This window comes from Ornithorhynchus anatinus, chromosome 17 (genome assembly GCF_004115215.2).
Source record: "Ornithorhynchus anatinus isolate Pmale09 chromosome 17, mOrnAna1.pri.v4, whole genome shotgun sequence".
Lineage (NCBI taxonomy): Eukaryota > Metazoa > Chordata > Mammalia > Monotremata > Ornithorhynchidae > Ornithorhynchus > Ornithorhynchus anatinus.
Genome location: NC_041744.1, coordinates 9,230,309 through 9,240,979, shown reverse-complemented (window position 1 = coordinate 9,240,979; position 10,671 = coordinate 9,230,309). Strand labels below are relative to the sequence as shown.

General features: G+C 65.4%; 1 protein-coding gene across 1 annotated transcript; it reads left to right on the top strand.

Moving 5' to 3' along the window:
• Window positions 1-489: 489 nt before the first annotated feature.
• On the top strand, window positions 490-9,777 carry TRAF4 (TNF receptor associated factor 4). Its single transcript, XM_029081722.2, has 7 exons — window positions 490-787; window positions 6,033-6,084; window positions 6,794-6,898; window positions 7,170-7,331; window positions 7,465-7,626; window positions 8,061-8,216; window positions 8,613-9,777. The coding sequence occupies exons 1-7, from the start codon at window positions 645-647 to the stop codon at window positions 9,246-9,248; spliced, it is 1,416 nt and encodes a 471-aa protein (XP_028937555.1). The 5' UTR covers window positions 490-644; the 3' UTR covers window positions 9,249-9,777.
• The last annotated feature ends 894 nt before the right edge of the window (window positions 9,778-10,671 follow it).

Genomic DNA, 10,671 nt, shown 5'->3' with positions numbered 1-10,671 from the left:
CCACCCCACCGTCTCGTATCTACCCCAGTGGCGGCTACCTCTAGGCTCCCCCCGCAGCCTGGAAGCCCGTCGTGGGCCGGGAAGGCGCCTTTCCCCCCTCTCCTCTCCTCTCCCAAGGCCTTCCCTCTGTGGGCCGCAGGCAGTAAACGCTCAGTAAATAGGAGGGACCGAGTGGTGAGCGCCGAATTGAAAAGCCCCATCACTCGGAAGGGCTATTGTTGCTTGAGAAGGCAGAGGGGGTGGGCTGGCGAGGGGAGTGGGGGGTCTTGGATGGCGGGGGGAGGGAAAGGGGGTGTTGGAGGTGATGGAAGCTGGAGGGGGGGGAGGAGAATGGGGTTAGAGGGGAGAGAAGACCCTCCCTCCCTCCCGGTCGGTCCTTCGGCGCTAGGACCGCCCAGGGCCACCCCTCCCCCTCCTGGCTGCCCTCCCTCCTCCTTCCTCCTCCTCCTCCTCCTCCTGGGGAGGGGCGGGCTCGTGGACCCTGAGCGGTGGCCGCCTCCTCCTCCTCCTCCTCCTCCTCCTCCTCGGGCTCGGCCTCCCTCCGCCCGGGCCTGGGCCTGGGCCAGTCTGGTCTCCGGGGAGCCTGGGCGTGCGGGCCGGCCCGGACCCCCGGGACCCCCCGGGACCCCCCGGGACCCCCCGCCATGCCCGGCTTCGACTACAAGTTCCTGGAGAAGCCCAAGCGGCGGCTGCTGTGCCCGCTGTGCGGGAAGCCCATGCGGGAGCCGGTGCAGGTGTCCACCTGCGGACACCGCTTCTGCGACACCTGCCTGCAGGAGTTCCTCAGGTGAGACCGTGGGGACCGGGTGGGGGGTCCCGGGGGGTCCCCAGGACCGGCCCGGGAGGCCCGAGGGGCCCCGGGGGGCGAGGTGCGGCCCCGTTGGAGCCAGGGAGCCGCGGGCCCGGGGCGGGGTGGGCAGTGTGGGGCGGTGGGCAGCGTGGGGTGCCCCCTGCAAACAAAGGCCGGACCTCCGCCGGGACCAGACCCGCACCCCAGGAGGAGGAGGAGGAAGGGGAGGAGGAGGGCAGGGGCGGCCGGGCACGGCAGGCTGGCACGGGGGGTCGGCCGGCTCCCTGCCCTTTGTCTGCCGCCGAGCCCAGGAAACCCCGCCCCGCCCCGCCCCCCCCATCGCCCCACTGACCTCACGGCCCACCCGCTCTGACGTCACGGGGCCCGTGACGTCAAGGACCACCCCCCAGGGGCAACCGGGGGTCCCGGGGGGCCCCTGTCCCGCTCCCCTCCCTCTGGCTAGGAGGCCGGACACCCGGCCCGCCGTCAAAGTCCCCAAACTTTCCTGGCGGGGAGTGGGGGAGGCCCCTCCCATTCAGTCATTCATTCAATAGTGTTTATGGAGCGCTTACTCTGTGCAGAGCACTGGACTAAGCGCTTGGAATGGACAATTCGGCAACAGAGAGAGACCATCCCTGCCCAACAGCGGGCTTACAGTCTAATGGGGGGGAGACAGACGGACAAAATAAGACAACTTAATTACAACAAATAGAATGAAGGGGATGCTGCCCGCCAGCTCGGCGTGTACCCCCCGTGTCCCCCCGTGCCCCGCTGACCACCTCCGGACCCCCAGGACCCTCCACAACACCCGAGGCCCCACGAGTACACGACCCCTGCTCACTGCGGGGAGGGAGGAGGGGAGAGGCCTTCCTGTCCACCCTCTGCCCACCCCCCTGCCCACCCCTGCCTCCACATGGCAGCTGCCGCCGCTCCTGGGGAAGGGCTGAGATAGATTTACTCAGGGAGGGGGCATCCAGACCGGGACCCATTTGCAAACTCACAGACACAGACCTGCGCACGCTGCGTGTCCACGGCCAGGACAGCGCGTGTCCACGGCCCTGACGCTGTGCGCCCTCCCAGTGGAGTTAGACACTGTGCACCCCTGGGTCCCGGCGCGGGATGAAATCATCCTGCCGGGGCCCGCGCCTCTCTTCCCAAGCCCCCTCCACCACCCCTTTGTCTCTTGAAGGAATTGGGAGGGTCTTCGTTATCATCGATGCTACTTATCGAGCGCTTGTGATATGTGCAGGGCATTGTGCTAAACCCTGGGGAGAGTACAATGTAGCAGAGTTGTAGACCCCCGTGGTCCTCTGCCCACTGTGAGTTGATGAACGGCCTAGAAGGGGAGACAGACCTTAGTCAAACTCAAAGGGCCTGAGAGAGTTCACGCCGACCCCTCCTAGTGACCCCCTGCTAGTGACCCCCTTCTACCACCTCCTTCCTGTCTGTCTCCCAACCTGGAGGGTGGGAGCGTGGAGCTTTTTTTTTGTTTGATTTTTTTTTTTGTTAGCGCTTACTATATGCCAGTCACTGGGGTGGAAACAAGCAAATTGGGTGAGAGACAGTCCCCGTCCCACATGGGACACACAGTATCAACCCACATTTTACAGATGAGAGATCTGACGCACAGAGATGTAAAGTGACTTAATAATAATAATAATGTTGGTATTTGTTAAGCGCTCACTATGTGCAGAGCACTGTTCTAAGCGCTGGGGTAGACCCAGGGGAATCAGGTTGTCCCACGTGGGGCTCACAGTCTTAACCCCCATTTTACGGATGAGGTAACTGAGGCACAGAGAAGTGAAGTGACTTGCCCACAGTCACACGGCTGACATGCCCAAGGGCACGCAGCAGACAAGTGGTGGAGTGGAATTAGAACCCATGGCCTTCCGGCTCCCAGGCTTGTGCTCTCTTCACTACACCGTGCCGCTTCTCAGGTCGAACCCTGTATAGCAAACGGTCTCTGACCCCAACCGGGCCCACCGGACTCCCACCCGACTCCCACCCGGCTCCCTTGGGCTCTCTGGTCAGAAGCAGCGTGACCTAGTGGAAATGAGCCTGGGCCTGAGAGTCAGAGGGCCTGGATTCTAATCCCAGCTCCGCCACATCACCATTATCGTCAGTGATATTTATTGAACACTTACTGTGTGCAGAACACTGTCCTGAGCTCTTGGGAGAGTACAATACAGCAGCATGGCAGCCACATTCCCTGCCCACAACGAGCTTACGGTCTGGGGGGGATTCAGACTCGGATATAAATAATTTATAATATACAATTTAAAGATACGTACTTAAGTGCTGTAGGGTTGAGGGTGGGGCGAGTAGCCAATGGCCAGAGGTCACAGATCTAAGTGCCACTTGTCTACTGTGTGACCTTAGGCGAGTCACTTCACTTCTGTGAGCCTTCATTATTTCATCGGTAAAATGGGGATTGAGAGCGTGAGCTCCTCATGGGACGGGCCGCGTCCCATCCGATTTGCCTGTGACCACCCCAGCGCTCAGGACAGTGCCTGGCCCAAAGTAAGCGCATAGCAGATACCATAATTATTATGATCATGATTATCGTTGTCCTGGGCTCCAGCGGAGGAAGGATTTACGGGTCGGAGCACTAGTCCTGTATCTGTCTCCTCCTCCTTCGCTTTCTCCTCCAGCTGGCCGGGCTCAGGGCAAGTCCAGCAAATGTGCTGGCCAGTCGGCTCCTGCTCTCTTCCGTCCCTCCCCCTCACGTCCACATGGCCACGCACGTTGCGCACGCAGGCACCTATCCACCACAGTACACATGCACCAGTGCCACCCCACTCACTCAATCATATTTATCGAGCGCTTACTAAGCAGAGCAGAACACTGTATTAAGCGCTTGGGAGAGTATAACCTAACGGATATATTCCCTGCCCACATTTGAGTTTACAAACTCGTTCACCATCGCACCACCCCCTCCACCCACCCACACACAACCACACACACGCACATGAATGCCTCTATACAACCTACCTCCACCACGTACCCATCGACACAGACATGGCACTGCCATCCTCAACACCCATACTTCCTTACACACTTGCCCACACAATTTATTGTGTCTCGCTGACCCCCAGGGTCGTCTGCCTCCAGCCCCACTGGTTGTAGGAGGATAAGGAGGGGGAGAGGGGATTCTCTCTGTCCACCCTGGCTTTCCGCCCACTAGGCCGAAGCTGGGGCCTCTCGGTCTGCCTGCTCGGCTCGCCCCTCCCCCTCCAACTGGAGTCGGCCTTGGGGGGCGGGTGGGGGAGGGGAGAGGGTGAGAGCCCAGCGCATGCGCCCTTTCTCCTCCCTCCCTTCCCCCTTCCCTCCCCACCCCTCCCGGGGCCTCCTCCAGTCTCCCGGAAATCCCCCTTTCCCGTCCCAGCTCCCTCCTGCTGCCCCTTCCCAGTGGCCGCACTCTGGCCCTGGCCCACGACCACCCTCAGCCTCTCAGCCCCCCGTGATCCCTGCCCACAGGATGGGGTGCTTAGAGGAAAGGCGGCCAAAGATGACCGCTTCTACCCGACCAGCGCGGAGTGCCCCAAGTTCCCTGGGCCCACAGCCACCTCTGCCTTCTGTGCCCCCCGTGCCCATGGCCTCGGAGCGGCAGAGGGGAGAATGGTCCCACTCTCTCCCCCTGCTTCCCAGCGGGGTTGTCAGACGCGCCTGGGGCCTGGCAGCGGGCAAGGGGCAGGAAGAGTGGACACCAGCTAGCCCAGCTGCCACTCAGAGTCCCCAGTGGCGGTGAGGGGAGAGTCGGGGGTCTCAGCCTTGCCCACCCCTGCCGTCCTCCCCAAGCGAGAGCCCCACGTGACCGGAGGGAACGTGCCCCTGCTCGTGTGACTCCGGCCGGCACGAGCGGGCCCAGGCTCGGGATGCGTGGTCACCTTAGCATCCGGGAGGAAGGTCCAGAGGAAATCAAGGCCAGGGTGTGGCAAAACAGATCCTGCCTTCCCTGGGCAGCCGGTGCCCAGAGAGGAGGAGGGGCATCTGTGGGCAAGGAGGCGGCAGAGCGCTGGGTGGTACCCGGCTGGCACTGCTCCCTGCAGGGCCCTTTTCGAATGGGGCCGGAAGCCTCTGCTGCCCAGCCCCGGGGCATTGTGGCCAGTGGCCAGTCGTCAGTCAGTCAATCGTATTTATTGAGCCACTACAGTGGGCAGAGCACTGGACAAAGTGCTTGGGAGAGGACGATATGATGATAAACTGACACGTTCCCTGCCCACAATGAGCTTCCAGTCTAGAGGGGGAGACGGACATTAATATAAATAAGCAAATGACAGATACGGACACAGTTCTTCTTGCGCCTGTGATCTTGTCTCCCGTCTCCTCTTGCGGCCGGCCAGCAGGGCCGGGTTCCAGAGCCGGGCTCCCCGAGGTGGGAACTTTGGGTGCCCGAGGGTTATGGAAGCGGCCCCGCGGTCCGGGCCGGGCCCCACACGGAGCTGGAGGCCCCGGGAGAGGCGAGGCCAGTGGGGGTAGAGAGGAGCCTCGGCTCTTGCCCCCGACCAGCTGCTGTCCCGGTGGAGGTGGGGAGGAGCTGGCAGGAGCCACCTGTTTGCCAGATGCCAGGGCTGGGCCAGTTGAACGCCCCCTCTCCTCCCCTGCCACGCCCTCCCAGCCCGAGGCAGGGGGTCCCTGTCCCTCCCGGCTCCAGGGGCCGCAGCAGAGAAGCCCTCCAACCTCCCTGCCTGGTCCCCCCTGCCCGGTCCCCTCATCTGGGCCGGTCCCCCCTCGGCCCTCAGGAGGGCTAAAGCCCAGATGGCCCCCGTGACCTGACCCTGATCCACTTAGCCCAAAGCCCGTCTGACTCCTGGGGCCTTTTGTCTGTCTCGCTGGCTCTCTGTGTGTCTCTGCCTGTCGCCTGTCAGCTCCAAACGGGTCAGACCAGTCTGGCGAGCCAGGCATGGGGGGCTGGGGAAGGGGTGGAAGGGGGGAAGGGGGTGCTCAACCCCAGCAGCCCCACCCTGTGTGATCTCTGTGATAGGAGAAGCTGGGCGGGGAAGAGAGGAGGCGATGTGTGTGCCTATGCACCCGTGTGTTGGAAGCAGCAGGCCTGCCACGGGGTCAGGGCACTGGGGGAGGGAGGGAGGGACGGGGTGTGTACAACCAAATGTACGTGTGTGGAGGAGGGGCGCCCTGCGGAGGGCCTGGGGGCCCTTGGGGAGGGAAGGAGGGACTATGGGCTGGGCCACCTTCCGTCCATCCCCTGCCCGGCCCCTCACCTCTCCTTTCTCTCTTGCAGTGAAGGTGTCTTCCAGTGCCCAGAAGACCAACTGCCCTTGGATTATGCCAAGGTGAGGCCCTGGGGGAGGGGCGGGGCAGGAGGGCGCGAGGTGCCCGGTGGAGGGGTAGGAGGAGGCTCTCCGGTTGGCTCGGTGCCCTTCCCGGAGGCCCCGATCCCACACCGCTTGCCCCCCGTCCCCTCAAGCACCCGCCTGTTCTTCGTGGATTTGGGGAGGGGGAAGCGTTCAGCTTGGGCCCCGGGCCAATGTCAACGGCGGACTCGGGGGCTCTGTTTGCCAGCCACAAAGGACGTCTGTCCCCTCCAGGCGGCCGAGCCCGGGCAAGCTGGCGTCCCTGGGTGGGGGGCGGCTCGTGGGCACAAAGCTGGGCCTGTGCAGAGCCCGGGGTTCACAGAGCTGCTCTGTGCCCACAGGAAGCTGCCCCCCTGCACCCTTCCTCTCTCCCCGGGTCCCCCGCCGGGCAGCAGGCCAACCCGGAGGCAGGGAGCCAGGGTCCCTCGGCTCTCCCGGGGCGGGTGGGGGGTTGGGGGGGAGCCGCTTGCCAGGAAGAGGTTGTAGCTGGGGGAGGGGGCGAGGGGGGAGGGCGGCACGAGGCCCGGAGGCGGTCACCTCGATGTCCACCCGGACGGGGTGGGAAGAGAGGGAGCTGAGGGTGGGTGGTAGTTGGGGGGAGGGGTTCGGCGGGGAGCCTGAGGAGAAGCCGGCTGATCCCCCTCCCCGGCCCAGCTGACTCCCCGGTCTCCCCCGGCCCCTCCCCCAGATCTATCCGGACCCTGAGCTGGAGGTGCAGGTGCTGGGCTTGCCCATCCGCTGCATCCACAGCGAGGAGGGCTGTCGCTGGAACGGGGCCCTGCGTCACCTGCAGGTGAGGGTGGGCGCGGGCTGGGGGCACGGGGTGGGGGCGCGGGGTGAGGGCACAGGCCGGGGAGAGCTGGCAACTGGAAGGGGAAGCCCTCCAAGTCGGGGACTCCTGAATGGGTGGGGTTCAGGGGCCTTGGGGAAGGCCCGGGGCCGCCGGGGCCCCTCGGGGTGGCTTGGGATGGAGGGAGGTGGGAACCGGGTCCCCCCGGCCCCGCCTCCCGCTCCAGCGGTCGGGGGGGACCCCCGCGCCCTGACTCGGCCCCGCCGCCCCCCAGAGCCACCTGAGCGCCTGCGGCTACAACGTGGTTTCCTGCCCCAACCGCTGCAGCGCCAAGCTGAGCCGCCGCGACCTGCCTGCCCACCTGCAGCAGCTCTGTGCCAAGCGCCGCCTCAAGTGCCAGTTCTGCGGCAGCGACTTCAGCGGCGAGGCCTACGAGGTGCGGGAGGCTCCCGGGGAACCCGTGGAGGGCACGGGGGACTCGCAGGGGGCGCCGGGGGCTCCCGGGGGGCACGTGTGGGGCCGGAGGGCGGCCCCGGCCCTGTGGGGTCATCGCCGGCCTCTCCCCGCAGGGCCACGAGGGCTTGTGCCCGCAGGAGAGCGTGTACTGTGAGAACAAGTGCGGCGCCCGCATGATGCGGCGGCTGCTGGCCCAGCACGCCAATGCCGAGTGCCCCAAACGCACCCAGCCCTGCCCCTACTGCACCAAGGAGTTCGTCTTTGACACCATCCAGGTGAGGGGCCTGGGGGGGCTGCCCCCGTCGGCCCTCGAAGCGGGAGAGGGGGCTGCTGAGGTGTGTCTACGGGGCATCACCCGATATTCCCTTCCCCCAGAACCCCCAATACCAACGCCCACACTTCCCTCTGCCTTCCCAGAGCCACCGGTACCGGTACCCACACTTCCCCCCGCCACCCCCACAGCTACCGGTGCCCACGCTTCTCCCCCCCAACCTCCCAAGAAACACCGATTCCAACTCCCACACTTCCCTCTACTTTCTCAGAACCCCCAATACCAACGCCCACACTTCCCTCTGCCTTCCCAGAGCCACCGGTACCGGTACCCACACTTCCCCCCGCCACCCCCACAGCTACCGGTGCCCACGCTTCTCCCCCCCAACCTCCCAAGAAACACCGATTCCAGCTCCCACACTTCCCTCTACTTTCTCAGAACCACCAGTACCAGTGCCCACGCTTCCCTCTGCCCTGCCCCAACCAATGCGGAACCGGCGCCGTCGCTCGCGAGGACCTGCCCGGACACCTGAAGGAAAACTGTAACACGGCCCCGGTGCTGTGCCCCTTCAAGGACGCCGGCTGCAAACACCGGGTGAGCAACCCCACGGCTCCCACCGCCTCAGCGACCCTCGACCCTCCCTGTCCTGGGCACACCGGGACGGGGAAGAGTGCCTCGCTCCGGACGGCCATCCCCCCCTGCCGCCACCCTGGTTTCTCTGATGCTGCTGTCCTGCCCACCGCCACTCTGCCCCCTGGCCCCCCAGCTCCTGACTACCCCATCCCACCCCTCCCCTGCCCGTTACCACCCCACTCTTCCCCTCTCCTGCCCATGCCCCTTCATCCTGCCCGTGAGCACTCACTCCTCCCCTGCCCTCGACCCCCCACCTCCTCCCCTCTCCTGTCCTGACCACCCCATCCCTTGACCACCTCCCATCCCCCTGCTCCGACCACCCGATCTCACCGGTCTCCCCTCCCGCCCCCCCGGCAGTGCCCGAAGCTGGCCATGTCCCGGCACTTGGAGGACAGCGTGAAGCTGCACCTGGGGCTGACGTGGGCGTTGGTGAGCCGGCAGCGGCAGGAGCTGCAGGAGCTGCGCCGGGACGTGGAGGAGCTGGCGGCGGGCAGCGACGGCGTCCTGGTGTGGCGCATCGGCGGCTACGGGCGGCGGCTGCAGGAGGCCCGGGGCCGGCCCAACCACGAGTGCCTCAGCCGCCCCTTCTACACCCACAAGTACGGCTACCGGCTGCAGGTGTCCGCCTTCCTCAACGGCAACGGCAGCGGCGAGGGCACCCACCTGTCGCTCTACATCCGCGTGCTGCCCGGCGACTACGACAACCTGCTCGAGTGGCCCTTCGCCCTGCGCGTCACCTTCTCGCTGCTCGACCAGAGCGACCCCTCCCTGTCCAAGCCGCAGCACGTCACCGAGACCTTCCACCCCGACCCTCACTGGAAGAACTTCCAGAAGCCGGGCGCCTGGCGCGGCTCGGGGAGCTCGGGGGCCGCCCTGGGCTTCGGGTACCCCAAGTTCATCTCCCACGAGGACATCCGCAAGCGCGACTACGTGCGCGACGACGCCGTCTTCATCCGCGCCGCCGTGGAGCTGCCCCGGAGGATCCTGGCCTGAGCCGCCGCGGCCCGCCCTGGAGACCTCGGGACCAGCCACCGCCCACCCTGGCGGGGACGGAGCCAGGGGTTCCTGGGCCAAGCCGGGGTTCCGACAGCCTTGGGGGCCCCGGCCCGAGGGCGAACTAGGGTGGGGCGGGTCCCCTCTTGGACACCTCAGGGCCGGCCGGGATGCCCCGGCGCTCCCGCCATTCCCGCATCTCAGGGGCCTGATCGTGGTGCTTTCCTGGGCCAGGGCTGGGGCCGCGGCTCTCTCAGGGCTCCCAGAATCCACCCCCCCACCCCCACCCCCGGGCGCTACCCGCCACAGGCTCCTGCCCGGTCCCCAACAGCCCCCGGCCACCGTAGCAGGGCTGCGCTCCAGGCCTGAGGCTCAGAGCCAGAGGGGAAGGGGACCGGGCCCGGCTTCGTCCGCCCGGGCCGCTCTGGTTATTTATTGGTCGGGGCGGCGGCAGGCAGCTCGGGCGAGCGGGCTTGGCCCGGTTTGTAATAAATGCTGGATTGTATTTATTAACCTGTGCTCGGCCTGGCTTGCTAGGGGCAGCGGGAGGGAAGGGGAGGGGAAGGGAGGAGAGGCAACCAGCCGGGCCCCAGGGCTGCTGAATTTAGCTCCCTGCGGTGGCCTGGGCCACCGGGGCTGCCCATGCCACCACCCTACCACACCGCCAGACGGAGACCGCAGCCGAGCCCCTCCCCAGCCGGGCTGCCATCTGGCTCCTGTCCTGCAGGAGGGAGAGAGGGGCTTCTGTCCTGGAGAAGGGAGGAGGGATGGGGGTGGGCCACAGTGCTTGGGGGAGGGAGGGGGCTGCAGGGGAGGGGTCACCAAGTAGAGGAGGGGGGAGCCTTCTGCCCCCTTCTTCCTCCTGCCCTGTGGGGGGTGGACCTTCTTTGGATGAGACCAGCTTGGTCTCTGCTCCTACTGTGATTTCCGTGGAGGGAGAGGAAGAGAAAGAGGAAAAGAGGGAGGGAGAGAGAGAAGGAACAGGATGGAGGGAGGGAGGGAGGGAGGGAGCAGGAGGGCGGGAAGAGGCGGTGGTCTCGCCTATGGCGTTAAGGCGAGGCGGCAGCGCCACCTGGTGGCTGGTGGCGTATGCCTGCCTGCCGGCGGTGTCGCCCTCTTGTGGCCAGAGGGGCGCACAACGGCTCCGCTCCTGCTTCCCTCCTGATGTTAATGCGGCCGCTCCAGCTTTGGTGGATTAATAATAATAATAATATAATAATAATAATAGTGTTGGTATTTGTTAAGCGCTTACTATGTGCAGAGCACTGTTCTAAGCACTGGGGTAGACCCAGGGGAATCAAGTTGTCCCACGTGGGGGTCACAGCCTTAATCCCCATTTTACAGATGAGGTAACTGAGGCACAGAGAAGTGAAGTGACTTGCTCACAGTCACACAGCTGACAAGTGGCAGAGCTGGGATTCGA